Source organism: Lissotriton helveticus, chromosome 2_1, assembly GCF_964261635.1.
Source record: "Lissotriton helveticus chromosome 2_1, aLisHel1.1, whole genome shotgun sequence".
Taxonomy (NCBI): domain Eukaryota; kingdom Metazoa; phylum Chordata; class Amphibia; order Caudata; family Salamandridae; genus Lissotriton; species Lissotriton helveticus.
The window spans coordinates 1,181,780,972-1,181,796,746 of NC_136059.1; the positions used below are offsets into that span (position 1 = coordinate 1,181,780,972).

At 44.4% G+C, this 15,775-nt stretch overlaps 1 protein-coding gene across 6 annotated transcripts in view; it reads left to right on the plus strand.

Annotated features, from left to right (window-relative positions):
• The window catches only part of USO1 (USO1 vesicle transport factor), a 515,242-nt gene extending 502,315 nt beyond the window's left edge, over positions 1–12,927 (plus strand). For 3 of the 6 annotated variants that reach the window (XM_078676053.1, XM_078676055.1, XM_078676050.1), the window contains 2 exons: positions 4,099–4,314; positions 11,904–12,927. In XM_078676053.1, the coding sequence (XP_078532179.1) occupies positions 4,099–4,314; positions 11,904–11,984 (297 nt within the window). In that variant the 3' untranslated portion in view covers positions 11,985–12,927. Of the gene's footprint in view, positions 1–4,098; positions 4,336–11,903 lie in introns of all 6 variants that reach the window. The other 3 variants (XM_078676052.1, XM_078676049.1, XM_078676054.1) reach the window with 1 other exon arrangement.
• Positions 12,928–15,775: the final 2,848 nt, after the last annotated feature.

Genomic DNA, 15,775 nt, shown 5'->3' on the forward strand with positions numbered 1-15,775 from the left:
CATTGGCAGTGTCAAGACCAGCATCTTCACGTCAATTGCTGGAGCTCAGGGCAGAGAGATTAGCATTGCAAGTATTCATGCCGAAGACAAAGGCAATGCATTATCTCAACAAGCAAGGCGGCACAAGGGTCTATCCCCTCTCTCAGGAGGCTCAGTGCATCTGGAAATGGGTGTTGTAGAACGGAATCTATCTGAAGTTGGAAGACCGCAAAACACCTTCTGGGGTGGGGGGGGTCAGAATACAACGGCAGACACATTAAGGAGGCTCAAATTGACCTGCCACAAGCGGGAGATCCATCAACAAACTCTAGACAGCCTTTTGCTCAAATGGGGCACGTCAACAGTGGTCCTCTTTGCGACAGCACAGAACAAGAAGTGCTGGTACTTCGCAAGTTGGCATCACCAACTGGGATCCTGCGGGGAATGCATTTTTTATGGCATGGTCAGGCACCTTTGCCTACGCTTTTCCGCTGATTCTCCTCCTGCCACAGTCGCTCATAAAGATATAGCCAGAGCCCTGCAGGATGATCCTAATAGCGCCATCCTGGTCTCGTCAACATTGGTTCACAGATCTTCTCCTTCTTTCATAGTCACAACCTATTCTGCTGCGTCCATTCCATCACTTCCTACGATGTCCCAGGGACAAGTGCTACATCCAGATCCCAAATTGCTTCGATTAGCCGCTTGTCTACTGAACAATGTGAATTTAAGTATCTAGAAATCCCTTCTGAGTGTAGAGATGTTCTATCAAATGCTCGGGCACAGAGCACTTATAAGACGTACAGGATGAAGTGGAAAAGAATATGTATATGATGTCAGGATTCAAATGTTTATCCTCTACGGTCCTCTTCTCATGAGATCCTTCCTTACATACTGCTATTAGCAAAGTCTGGATTAGCACATGCCTCGATTAAATTCCCACTAGCTGCTATATCCCACTTCAGAAGGACATCCTCAGGACCATCGTTCTGGTCAGAAAGGACCATTAAACAGTTCATGAGAGGCCTATTCCGTACCATTCCACAGGTTAAGCCTCCACCACCTTTGTGGCATCTCAATATAGTATTGCTTATAACTCATGAAACATCCTTTGAAACCCATTCATAAGGCGGACCATAAGTTCTATCATGGAAGTTTGCCTTGTGGCGCTGACATCTGCCAGGAGAGAAATTCAGGCCCTGTCCATACAGGAACTGTTTCTACAGTTTAGGGATGATCGAGTTGTCCTTCGTACTAATCCCAAGTTTATCCCCAAAGTTCCATCGGACTTTCATTTACACAAGCCTCTTATCCTTAAAACCTTCTTTCCACTACCAACAACTGGGGCGGAAAGAGCTCTTCATTTGCTGGATATTCAGCGCTGTCTAAAATTTTATCTACAAAGATCAAAGACATTTTGCAAATTGACCTAGCTTTGTGTATCCTTCAGTGCACCCAGTATGGGCTATCCTCTATCCAAAAAGGGGATTGCCCATTGGATCTCGAGTACAATTCAGTATTGCCATCAAACGGCATAAAAGCCTCTGCGGGCATGGGTGTGTGTTCACTCTACAAGAGCAATCTCTACATCTACTGCTTTTTGCTGGCGTACCTATCCAGGATATCTGCGGGGCTGAAACCTGGAAGAGTACCCACACCTTCACTAAACATTACTGCTTGGTTGCAGACGCTCACAATGATCTAACCGTACGACAGGCAGTGCTGAGGAACCTTTTCCAGTGACTGTGACCGAGTTGCCATATGATGGTAGATTACACGGAAGGCTATACCGTATGCCTGTTCACTTTCGTTTCGCTTACTCTTGTTTTCCCTCCCTTGTAATAACAGATTCAAAGAGAATCCAGGTGACGAGTGCAATATGAGTGCACACTCACGTTTTTATTCACTTTTTTTTGTGTGTGTTCACAATTGGGAATACACTTATGCACGAGCACACGGAGTACCACACAGTTCAATGTTTACACATGTTGCCTATAGGGGCTATAAGGACTCATAGAAGAGGCATATAAATGTACTGCACTGTGGTTTTGATATAAGACATAAGGATGTATTTAAAACTTGTGCTATGATTTCATGTTTTAGAGATGCTCCCTGAAGAAGGGCTCTCTGCCCGAAATGCTTAGGAGCCATCTAAGCATATGTGGAAAACATTTTGGTTTTGAAAAAGCATGCAAAATGAAATGATGTAAATTTCTGTCACGCATTGAAGAACATTGAAGTAATTACATATTAAAACATTGCTTGAAAAGTGCAAAAACTCTGTGGAGTCCATTTTATAAAGGAACCAAATGTGTGCCCAAAGGGATGCAACCAAACTAGTTTAGAAGCACAGCATACATTCAAGAATTTAAAACAAATACATTTATTTAAGGAGACATTTCCACATGGTTAATATTTGGACAGTTTGTTCTTTCAGCCTCGTTTTTTTTTTGTTTCTTTATATGATAGACTGTTTGTGGTAGTATGTAGTTGTGATTTTGCATATAGTGCCCTTAAAACTAATAAAATAGGGGCACTAACTTAATCCAGAACCTTCAGCGAGGTTTTGTTTCGAATTTACCAGATATTGTCGTAGAGACGGGACTCAAGATGAAACTTTCTTCAGTCTCTTGTGTGGGTACTGAATTTAATTTAAACGAGTTCATTGTGCTGCCTGCCAGCCTTCTTTCTGTCACCTCCTCCATCTAAGGCAGATGATACTCTGTAAGAGGACATGCTGATATTCCATTGAACATACAGCTATTTGTTGTGCTTCCAAGGGTGTTGTGAAACATTGAGTGCTGTGAAGCAGTTAAGAGTTAGTGTATTGAAGAAATAATCATTTATTTTCCAAAGTGGAACTCCTAATGCGTTTTATTTTTAGGTATGTTCCGCTCCAAGAAATTTGTATGGTGTCCATTTGTTTGTTGTTCTCTTCATCTAATTGAGAAATGCCGTTGCCTGAACTCATAACAGTGCAGAAGTCTTGTTTGAAAAATCTGTTCATCACCCTTTCAGTTTGCTTTTTTTTTCTTTTGTTACTTGTGGCCACTACATCAAAATTTGTTAGGTATTCAAGAGTCTCCTTTCTGCCAAACTGCCCTATTTAGGGTCTAGTGACCAATCGAGTTTTCACTGGCAGTGCCCCTGCTGGGTACACCACGGAAACCTTGATTGATTGATTGATTGATTGTGGGTTTCTAAAGCGCTAGAATCGACTCCCGAAGGAGTATCTCTGTGCTGTAGACCGCTGGGGAACCCGTCCTGGCTTTCCCTGTGAGATGGTCCCTTCTGGGTATCTCCAAGGTGAAACCAGGCATCCCCGGCGTATGTGGGGGGCCGTTGTGGAGATGAGGCAAGCTAATGCCCAAAGTTGCCGAGTGTGATCCCTAGTTAGAGTAGGCACCGAGGTGAGAATTATCGAGTCCATTGACCCTGGTCCAAGACCCTGCCGCGTCGGGAATTGAACCCTGGTCCCGGGCCGTCCTCTGCTTCCGGGTCTGCCGCCTCTAACCAGTGAGCCACACCACTCCACTAAGAGCCTGAAGGACTTGGTCTGTGTAAATGCATCAGAATGTCTGCCCTATTTAGAGCAGACAATATGATGCATTGTTTATCTCTTATAGATTGCCAGAGAAGTAGTGGCAGACCCAAAGAGAAAACATTGAAAATTACCCTACATCCTGGGAGCAAACTTCCAGGTTGTCATGGCTTTTTTTTATTCTACAAAAACAACTGTTTTTTGTACTATAAAAAAGTTGCCACCCTCTGAAGCCTAAAGGAGGGCCAATACCATATAGTCATCCTATAATAGTTGATTCACTGATAAATAATATTTTTGAAAGGTTAAACTACTGGATGTAATACTAGTGAAAACCTTCAACAGTCCTTCTCCACTGTGGCATAATGCCTAGAGCGTAGAAACATTGTGCCAGCACAAGTAGATTAAGCACTGCTTTATCTCATGTATTCCTCCATCTGCTACAAACGTGTGTTATATTCTTCAAAGAAAAAGAGGCCAATTTTGTCATTAAATTGTATTTTCTATGGGAAGATGTTGATAGGCTGCGTTGTAATCAGACTTTGTAACCTAGCTCTTGTATTTTGTTTTATTACCAGGAAGAAGTGCAAGCCTTGTCAAATGAAAAAATATCTTTTAAGCAACAGTTGGACTCGTCTAACAGCACTGTTCTAATTTTACAAAATGAGAAAAGCAAACTAGAACAAGAAGTTGTGGATTCGAAAAAAGAACAAGATGACCTCTTGGTACTTCTTGCTGACCAGGATCAGAAAATATATTCGTTGAAGAGCAAGCTCAAAGAATTGGGAGAACCAGTAAGATATACAAACATTTACGTATGTCGCCTTGCATTACAATGAAAGCAAGTTTTAAGGGGCGCATCACTTAGTTTTGGACCGTCGCATCTTAGAATGAAACCCAGGTGTTTTCGATGTTGTGGAGTTCTGAAAACCAGGGTGCTGCAGTGTCATGTGCTTGGTAGCACCACCTGCGGCACCGTGGATGGAGCAGCACTCTGACCTCCTATCTCTTCCATGTCTTTGAATGTGTGACATTGATAATATTGTCACCAAAGAGAGATGCTCAGGAAGTGTTGGTGTGACAGTCTTTCATTGCATTATGTCAGTGTTAAGGTTTCTGAATTTAAGGATTAAGAAAGTAAAATGAAAATGTTTTCAAATCCCTTCACATGGAGGTATAAAGTTATGAACTTTGAGAAATCTTGTTAATAACGGTGAGGTTTTATTAAACGTTTTTAAGGCCAACGTTTTCACCTTAGATACAGTCGTAGTACAGTTAAGAAACAGCACATGAACCATGTTTTGGTTGTTTTCTGAATGCTGAAAATTAAATAATGATTTTAAAACTACTCGAGTTGAAGCTGAAAATTCTAAGTACTTTCATTCCATTTTCACCCCCCTAACTTTGTTGGACAGCTAATACAGTGATTGCACATTAACCCCCTGCACATTTTACGCAGTTTGATTTTTTCCTTTTACCAGGCAGATCCTCGAAATGCTGTTTAGGCTTAGTGCTCCTGACATGTTTCACTGTTGCAGCTCATTCAAAAAGGCTTTTAACCTCTTCTGATTTTCACCAATTGATTCTTTAGCTGTTAATGGTCCTTCACTTAGCTGATTCTTTCCTGCTCTGCTTTAGAGCTCCTCCGTTTGAAAATGCTGCTTTATGCAGTTTAAAGAGAAGGATCTGTAAATCTCAGAGATGATCAATTGTTTTCTCGGGTGCCATTGACTATGTTTGTCTCTAAAGCCACTTTTGGCTTTTCAAGACTTCTCAGTGATCTTAGGTGGCAAGGTGGAGACAAACGTATAGCTGAATCATCTGAACATTGGGCTAATGTGATGATTCTAAGAGGTAAATGTTGAGGTCTTGAGTTCCTCCGTGTTTAGTCAGTGATGCTTCGTACTAGCCTGAAAGTTAAGGAGTTAGTATTTTATACAACCTTGGTGGTTTATCATTTTTCTTTTATTCTGTATGTGATGGTATGGGCCCTCTTTCATAATGTCTGTTTAATAGTCTGAATATGTAGGTATGCCTGTGCTCTATTTGCTGTATCAAAAACCGCTACTACAGTGGTTGTAATATAGAGCATGCCATGCAATTACCAGGGAGACGTGCGTCATATGTGGTTTGCTCCCATTTCTGCTTGTAGGTACACCCTCCTATGTTTTCCACTCACCGGTATGAATTTAAAAGTGCTCCGCCTTCTGGGGCTCTTCATTGATAATTATAGCCCCACCCACATGTTGAATCCAGGAGCACTTTTTAAATGAAATATATCGTTTTTTTATATTTAAAAAAACATTTCCACCACCTAATAAAAGGCCAAGTTGGACTGTAACAAGGCCACTCAATTAACATAAGTTACAAGAAAAACGAACAAACCTTTTTTAATAGGAAAAGTGAAAGTTAAGGATGTAAGTGTTCCTAGATAGCTTTCGGCCTGCAGACATTGGAAAACTGGCACTGCTCCTTTAAAGAAGCTCACTTCCCCAGTATGTAACCATGCCCCTTAAATGACTGTGTACCAGTTCTTGTTTCCATGTTTTGATGAATCGTGGAGCACTGAGCTTGTCATTTTCAGGATTCTTCCGAACCTTGGATTTCATTTTCTACTCTTCGTCCCTGCTGCCAAACGTTTTCTCAAAAAACCCATGAATGGGATGGAGAATATGCACCTGAATGTGTAACAAGAGGGAGGAAAAGAGCACCTAGAATTGGTTTCATTACTTATATTGAACAAGGCGATTGATTTCACTGTACCTCAGCTGTCAACATTGTTTCTGAGGACTTCCCCAAAGGGAAGTCTGAAAAGATCTTAATATGAAGAGCATGACATCAAGGCCATGTGCAGGGGCTACCTGTTCGCCATGGAGGTCTGGCTCACTGTCAAAATGCTGCTGAAGTACAAAGAAACCTAGGCTCTCAGTGTATACTGACTTCACAACTTCAAAGCAGCATTCTATATGGGGGGCAGAGCTTGCCAGGCTCAAAGACGGCCGCTGACTAAGCTCGCTCCGCAAGTCATCTAATGCAATTATCCGCCTTCCACCTGTGGCCCGCCGTCTGAAAAGCAGCATAGAAACTATGGTGAAAGCAGAGCTTCCCAGCGAAGTCAAGGTCGGACCGAGACTCGCTCCCAGAGTGTAGATGTGAACTGCCACGTTATGAGGCCTTCTGGGTCCGGGAGATGAGGAGTGCTGAAGGGCGACCTGTTCGGACATGCAAATGCACCGTGCGGCCAGGCTCCCGGCCCACGGTGTGCGGACCTGTGTTCCCCCTGCCGGCCTCATCATTGTGGTGTGTGGCGCCTGGGGGCTCCCCCCCCCCCCCCCCCCCCCCGGGTCAAGAATAGACCAAGACTCGCGCCTTGGCGGGGATGCGAGCTGCGGCGTCATAAGACCTTCTGGTGCTGGGAGGTGAGGAGCATGAAGGCGCGGCCTGCCCGGGGTCGCAAGAGCACTGTGCGGCCTGTTTCTCGGCCCACGGTGCGTGGACCAGAATTTCCCTTCCCTGCTTCAACTTGGCGGTGAGTGGCACCTTGGAGCTCGCCTCGTGCCCTGCCTGGAATGCGGCCTGATAAAGGAGTTACACCTATACCAATCGCCCATGGCCCTTCGACCTGCGATGTGCTGCAGAAAGCTCCCAGGCAACTACCGGTGCCTGTGAGTGACTGTGCTCTTGCAGACTCTCGTGGGGGGCGGCAATAGGCTTTGCATGCTACAATGCTGCCGTAGTGGGTGGGGGGCTGATTAGACCACTGCTTCCTCCCTCGAGGTGCGTTCTTTTGTCTGGCATGGCTGTGCCCTGGTTCCAAGGTCATACAAGTGGAGCCTGAGGCCTGAGCCTGTTGAGGGCAGCTTGTTTGAGACCTGGTCGCTTGTGCCTCCTCGAGTTGTGACTGTTTGCACCAAAGACTAGTGCTGTTTCCTCCCCCCTCCCCCCTCCCCCAGGGAAGTGTGCTACTACTCTAGGCCCTTTGTTGAGCCATATGGGCTGGGGCTCTGATGGCCTTCTTGGGAGCATAGTTTGCCTCTAATTGCACCACAGTCTTTAGTATTTTACGACAGGGTCTTCCGTGGCCCATATCAGTTGCTGTGGCACTGTCTGCGTAGACGATTCCAGCACATTGGGTAAACCGGATAAATCACATCTAAAGCTAAACTTTGAACAACGAAAATCCAGAAACAGGGATGAGACCTCGGATCCGGCCCCGCCGGGGTCGAGCGAAGAGTCTGAGGGCACAAGTGATGTCATCAAGCAGATTTTGGCGGCGATGTAAAAAAGCCTATCCTCCATTGATGGGAAAATTGATTCCCGATCATACAGAATGGACTGAATGTCCAATAGGCTGGCCACACGGGCAGAGCGCCGAATATTTCGAAGCGGCAAATCTCAGAGGTAGAGGAAGCACAGACTGGTACATACAACACCCAAAACCAGATGGAGAAAGCCTTGACCGCATTGCAGTATAAGACTGAGGACTTGGAGGTCAGGTCACGTTGATGTAATCTGCACATTATACTGCAACAGGGGTCATCAAAGTATTTGTGGAAAAACAACTAATCAGATTGCTGGGTTCCGAAACCTTCATGTCTATGTTTGTTGTAGAGCGTGCACACCACTCGCTGGGCCCCAGGCCTTCCCCTGACGTTCCACCGCTATCTATCATTGAAAATTACTCAATTACAGGGACAGGGACACTGCTCTGAAAAAAGCCAGAGAATTGGGCAAACTGAGATATGAAGCCTCCTCCATCATTTATTCCCTGAGGCCGAAAGGCAATTTATCCCAATAAAATGTAAACTGAGAGAACAACACATAGGCTACGCTACGCTGTACCCCGCTAAGCTGAGAGTTGTGGTTAATGGCAAAGCCAACATTTTCTCAGACCCTGAATCTCTCCAAAAAGCCCTCAGAGTGGAATATGGCGGGAACACAAAAGAAGGCCCCGTTCTTGGAGGACGGGACAGTGGGTTCGGCTGGAAATCTGGATGATAATAACTAACTCTTGACTGATATTTCTATCTAACCTTGCTTTGCTATCCTATTTTATCTTGGCTATTCGAAGTTGTCGTGACAACTAGTCTGACAACCTGATCCGGGGTTCTACCATTGGTGAACCCCCACAATAGACTGGTTTGCCACTGCAGAAAACTCAAAATGCAAAAGCTTTGCATCCAGACACCCACACCCGCAATCCATGGGGAACGGCAATCCAAGGGGTACCGTCCTATGGATGAACTGGTCCGGGCTATTTTCGTATGCTTTTCTGCCTCTCCCACACATTCCATATGTTTACAGGAAACTCAGACAGACTTCATTAAGATTGATACTCATTTCTCCCACATGGGCTCTAAAACCATGGTACACAGCACTACTAGAGCTAACCCTAGTACCTCACGAGAAGCAACCCAACTACCCAAACCTTCTCAATCAGGATGAGGCATCCTAATGTTAAGCAGCTCAATCATGCAATCTGGGTCTCGAGGTCATAGAATTTGAATACCTGAACCTCCCTCTAGAATATATGGCTATTCTAAAAGAGGCCAGAAGACCAACCACAAGAGCTTGCTTGCAGCAAAATGGAAACGTCTGTGCTTTTATTGCGCTTCCCTAAACATGAACTCTTCTTCTCCATCAGAACAACAACTAATCTATTACCTGTTAAACTCGCAGAAAGCGCACTTCGCATATACCTCCATGTGCCTTCATTTAGCAGCCATTGCAGCATACCTACAAAACAGGAAGCACCAATCCCTTTTCCGCATTCCTGTCATTAAAGCCTTCATGGAAGGATTTAAACTAATCATTCCACCTCATACACTTCCTTTACCAGCATGGAACGTGAACATTGTACTAACAAGATGACCATGTATCTGTGAAATTAAATGTTTAACATGGAAGGTGCCTTTCCTTGTAGCAATAACATCTCTACGAAGGGTTAGTGAAATACAAGTTATCACTATTGAAGAACCACACTGCCAAATGTTCCCAGATAAAGTGCCTACCAAAGGTCATATCTCCTTTCCATTTAAATCAAACTTTAGAGTTTGCAGTATTTTCCCCCCAAAATCAGAAACTGACAAAACGTACTTTACATACGTTAAGCAAGCACTACTGTAATACTTGAAACGCGCAAAACCCTTCAGAAAAGCACATCAATTGTTTTTCTTTCACAAACCCACGGAAGGGAAATTCCTTTTCCGAAACTAGAATAGCAAATGTCAATTGCATCCATATTTATTATGCCAAAGCAAAACAAAATCAACCAACTATGCCTAGGGCTCGTGCTACAAATTAAGTATGTTACTTACCCTGTAAGCATCTATTCATAGCGGGTAGCGATGCAGATTCACATGCACCCTCCTGCCTCCTTTCCGGCTTGGATCAAATGGTGACAAAAATGCACACAAATACATCATGTTCAACAGCAAAGCTAACTTAGCAGACTATATCTTCATTCCATATATGACAAGGGAAAAAAACATATTATAACAAAGGAACTGCTGACATTGCGAAATACTTCAAGTGGGAGGACCGACAACGCAAAATGCCGATCATAAAACGTCCTCAAGAGTCCGGTCCCATCACTAGATGGCAGGAATATGCATAGCATATAAACCTGCGCCACTACAAATGATGCTTACAGGGTAAGTAAGGTACTCCATCTACAGTTCACAAGCATTTGTATATTTCTTAGATTTACAGGTGCCCCTTTCCCCTTGCCATTTTGAAGACCTTTACAATAAACTTTGGAAACTGCTTTAAAATACGGAGTTATGCTGGTCTCTGGAGAGATGTGAAAATTAGGCAACATATGCCTTGTTAGTTAGAATACAGACATAAACAGTGTGGTTTATAGCTCATATGTAGTGACAGTTGTCAGTTATACCAGAACAGCACCTGCAATGAAATTATCTTCTGGAATTCAGGAAGAACTCTAATGCTGTTTGTTGCCACATATTTTTGTTACCAAAACACCTTACTTTGGGTATGAAATTGTTCAATCGATTGTAGAAAACACATTACTTTCATCTTTTTTGAAAATGTGCCTTCAACTCAACAGTGAAAGAACAGAGGCAGTGCCGTTCGGCAAAGCCCAGGACTTTTGGACCTCTGACTGGTGGCCCTCAGAACTGTGGGTAGATCCTTCCCCCACGCTCATTATTAAAATCTGGGTGTCAAACTAGATCAGGCCCTATCAATAAAAGATCAAAATTCCGCCACTTGCAGGGCGTGCTTTGCAACTATTCCGCTTTTGAGTAAAGTCTTCCCTTGGCTTCAATCCTCTGCAATAAAGACTCTGGTCAAGGCCTTATTCATAAGCCACATTGACTATGGCAATACCCCGCTCATGGCTGCAAATGATTCCCTGCTAGCCAAACTCCAGGTGGTGCAAACTACTGCTGCACTCCGGGTCAGTGATCTCCCAGCTAGCTCCCCATCTTCGCCTACCTTGAGATCTTTACACTGCCATCCGATTAGGAAGCGCATTATCTTTAAGATCTGTTGTCTCACCCATAAGGCTCTGATTGGTGGAAGCCCCACATAACTAATAGACAAGCTGCAGTTCTGTTGTCCTTCCCGAATGCTGAGATCAAGTGAAAAGGTGCTCTTGATCGTTCCCCACATTCATACTTCCAGATGCGGAGGAGTTCTTTTTCCTTTACTGCTCCATCTACTTGGAATCAGCTTCCACATCACCTCCGCTACTGCTCTGACTTTGCTAAATGTAAAAAAACACTCCTTAAGACCTGGTTGTTTTAGGCTCAATGTGGTGTTTCTTTGCTGGTGAAGTGCCAAGATATACCTTTGGGTATGATTCGTGCTCTATATCAAGTTGAAACATACCATCTTGGACCACACATAACTTAAAACATTGAGATTGTTTTTTTTGCCCTGATGACGCAACATATGCATTTAAAGGTCCTGAAGATGTTGGCTTAAATAGCCCTAGAGAAAAACAATTAAACTTCCTATTCAAGTAGCGTTATACTTAGGAATTCTTTAAATCAATGAGATTGTCTTATTTACTGCCTCAGAACCGCTCTTCCTGATTGTGACTGGGTAGTAAGTGGACGAAGCTCTACAATCTCTGAGTTTATGCAGTTGGTCTTTTAGAGGTACTCTTTCATTTACAGTCCAGTTGAAATGAGGTGTATGGGATAGGTAGTAGTGCATTAAACATATGTATGTTAATAGTGCATGTTCTTATAATGTACAGTTTGGTTGCCAGTCTTATGAAACAGAATTATTCAAACGCAACAATCTATAAAGGGTGCCAAAGTAAGTGATTAGTATTTCTTCTGAATTTCTCTGCTGTTTTTCGTATATGGTTTAAGACTTCATTTTAAGGTATTTTTCTTGTTTTTTACGCTAGGTAGAGGATGAAGACGATTTAGAATCTGGAGACCAAGGTGATGATGATGATGATGAAGACGATAACGAATTGGGAGAGTAAAATCTCAAGTTATGCCCATGAGGGATGTCTTGTTTTTCAAAGAATTAAAACATCAGTGCTTACTTCAAATGCAATGAGTGCCGAAGCGGATGTTGGACTGTTTCATTGTTTCAGAGTGGATGCCATATTTCTATTGAGACATTTATCATAGACAGAGACAAAGATTCCCTACTCTATTTAAGTTATATTTCACCATCCCATGCATTTAAAATCGACTAGAACCTGCTTGAGCCCTTCAAAGACAAAGCTTGCGCTTGAGCTGACAGCGGCACTGTTGCTGCAGTACCTACCAGTTACAGATGCTGTGCACAAGACCATTTTAATTCTGCTCTTTTTGAACTGTCTTAACATGTTATTAAATACGTGTGTACTTCTCACTCGTTGAATGGACTAGATTTGTTTTTGTTCATTTTATGGCTGGGTTTTACACAAGCCATGGTAAAACTTTAAAAAGGATCTGTTCTCTTCCAGTCAAGAGAATACTAATTGGGATTGCAAGTACTTCTACAGCTCTCCGATGCAATGAAGTACAGGTTAAGATTTTTCAAATAAAAGTTCATTTAAATGGAAATGTGTGGTTATAGTGCCTTGGTTGCTGTAGTGGACTATTCCCAGAAGTAACAGTTCTGTACCACCAGACCGAGACAAGGAACCTCAAATTTGTGCTATGTGTGTAGCTACTTATCCTGGACATTTGCTACAATTGTGCAGGGTGTTTTGTAACAACATATTGTTTTGTTTGCTGAAAACCCCGGCAAAACAGCTGCGACCTCTACATCTATTAAAGGTTTACTTTAAATCAATGTTTTATTCTACTCTGAAATAAAGTCAAGGCACCCTTGGATTTATAGGCTTTTTACTGGGAGAAAAGCAATGGATTTTAAAACAAAGAAATAAATTTCATTTGTTTCAAGTTTTAGAAATAAAACAGACTTATTTAGTATTCTTGTGCATGGGTGTTTCTGTATTTGGTGGTGTCCTTGCTTGTTTTTCGGTTTCAGATATAATAATGAAGCTATTGCAAATTTATTTCAAAGGGCACACAGGATGTCAATGCACGGTTTATATACTGTTTATTATGTTACAATGAGATGTGACCTCTGATCTTTTCAAGCTGTAATTTAAAAAACATATACTCTTACCATCTAGTACTGGGCCCGAACGTTTGGAACTTGTTTTTCTTCAACAAGGATAGAGTCACAAAACCTACTATGACTCCACCCTTGGACCACAATGCACCAGGACATGAGCTTCACCTCAGATTGTTTTCTTCTTCCATCGGGCGCAAGCGTTTATGAATACAGATCTGGGAAATGTATTCCTTGCTGGATTCTTTGGCAACAACTGTGCATCTGGTCCCTCTCACTTTTGTTCTAATTTATCGTCCCCCTCAGCCTACTCCCTCCTTTCTTTCTGATATTCAGTCCCTTCTAGCTACACTGGTGATTAATAATTCATCAGTACTAGTTCTGGGGGACTTCAATTTTTGGCCCAATGATCCCGCTGAGAGCCCTCAGTCCAGGGATTTCACCGACCTTATGTCCAGCCTTAACTTCTCATCGCTAGTCCATAGCCCGACCCATACTCATGGCCACACGCTAGACCAAATCTGGGTACTAAACATCCCGTCAACACCCCCCACAATAGTCCCCTGTCCCTGGTCAGATCATTTCATCATCACCCTCTCCCTTGCCCTAGCCCCGATGATCAAACCTCAACTCCCCAAAAACACCTGGGTCAGGAAATGGGGCAAAACCGACATGTCTTCCCTTTGCTCGACCTTGGCGGACACCAGCCCAGAGTTATCGGGCCTTACAGCCACCTCGCAGCTTGCCGCCATTGACAACTGGCTGACCGTGGCAGGCGATGAATTTGCCCCCTTAAAGCGTCTTACGGTCAAGCGAGCCCATGCCGCCAACCGCTGGTTCACCCCGGAATTAAAAAAACTGAAGTTGGCCGCACGGAGGGCTGAGCGAGTCTGGAGAAGATCTTACAGCCCTGAGCAGAAGACAGCTTACTTGTCCGTGTCACAAGTTTATAAAAAGGGCATTCTCGCAGCCAAAACTGAGTTTTACACGAACAGGGTGATGGCAGCAGAGTCTCTCTCCAAGGAAATATTTGCCACTGTTCACGAACTGGCTTCATCTGGCAGAGCCACGTCTACCATCCCCCCTTCCCAGTCCCTCTGTAACTCACTCAATGAGTTTTTTATTGACAAAGTTGCCAAAATTAAACTTAACATTCCCCCTCCCCCCTCCACATTTGTCAATCCCTCCCCTCCCCCCACGGGTCCCAAACTGATTACCTTCCCTCTGTTAACTACTGATTCTCTTCCTCCGTTGTTGGTCCGAGTCAAGTCAGGCTCCCCCTTGGACTTCGCCCCAGCTCACATCCTCGGGGAAATCTACTTAGCTTGTCCTATCCCGGCCCTGACTCTCCTCAATGACTCACTTATATTGGGCTCTGTCCCTAGTTTACACAAATCAGCGGTTGTGTTCCCAATTATAAAAAAACGGGCGCTGATCCATCTTCCCCTGCCAACTACCGCCCCATTTCCCTTCTGCCCTACCTAGCAAAAGTCCTTGAGACTCATGTCACGACCACCCTGAGTGCCCATGTAGAAGCTAATGACTGCCTCTCCTCCCGCCAAGCCGGGTTCAGACCCCTGCACTCTACGGAGAAAGTGGTGATCTCGGTGATGGACAGGCTACGGGAGGGCATTGATACCAAGACACCTCAAGCCCTGATACTCTTAGACCTATCCGCCGCTTTTGACACGGTGGACCACTCCATTCTTCTCAGCCGTGTCAGGGCGGCGGGCATTGAGGGCTTGGCCTTCTCGTGGCTTGAGTCATTCCTAGCCGGGAGAACCCAGGCGGTTCACCTAACCGGTTTTGCTGCGGCCTCCCGTAAGGTTGAGTGCGGGGTCCCCCAGGGCTCGTCACTCTCCCCCCTTTTATTTAATTTATACATCTTCCCCCTCATTTTTATGTTACAGCAGCTGGAGGTCACGGTGTTCAATTACGCCGATGACCTCCAACTAATTTTTAACCTCTCCCATTCCCCCTCATCGGCCCAGAACGTCCAGTCAGTGATGAGATTCATCCAGGACTGGATGAACTGCAATCACCTCAAACTCAATCCAGACAAAACTGAGTTGGTTTTGACTGGAGGTGGTTGCAGTCCATGGTCCCCTTCCTTTTGGCCCCCCTCACTTGGTGTCCCCCCTTCTCCTGTACCTAAAGTCAAAACCCTTGGGATCTTTCTGGACTCACAACTTTCTATTCATTCACATATCAGTTCAGTGGTCTCCTCTTGTTTTTTTTCTTTAAGAATAATTAGGAAAGTTTCCCGCTTCTATTCTCTTCCCGCCTTAAAAATTATTGTGCTAGCCTTGGTATTGTCCCGTATTGATTACGGCAACGTAATTTACAACGGGGCTCCCGCTTATGCGATCCACCGCTTGCAGCTGGTACAGAACCAGGCTGCGCGCCTGATCCACGGCCTTCCCAAATACCACCGGGCCAGCCCACTACTAAAAGCTCTGCACTGGCTGCCGGTGCGGGAGCGTGCCCTCTTTAAACTCGGCTGCCTCACTTTCCAGGCTAGTGCAGGGACCGCCCCTAAATTTCTATGCTCTGCCGTTATCCCTTATCTCCCTGGCAGAGAGCTTCGCTCCTCCCATGCGGCCCTCCTAGCCATCCCCCGATTTAAGAAACAGAGGGCTGGTGGTGCGAGGTTCGCTGCCCTGGCCCCAACTTTCTGGAACTCCCTTCCCGTTGCCCTCCGCA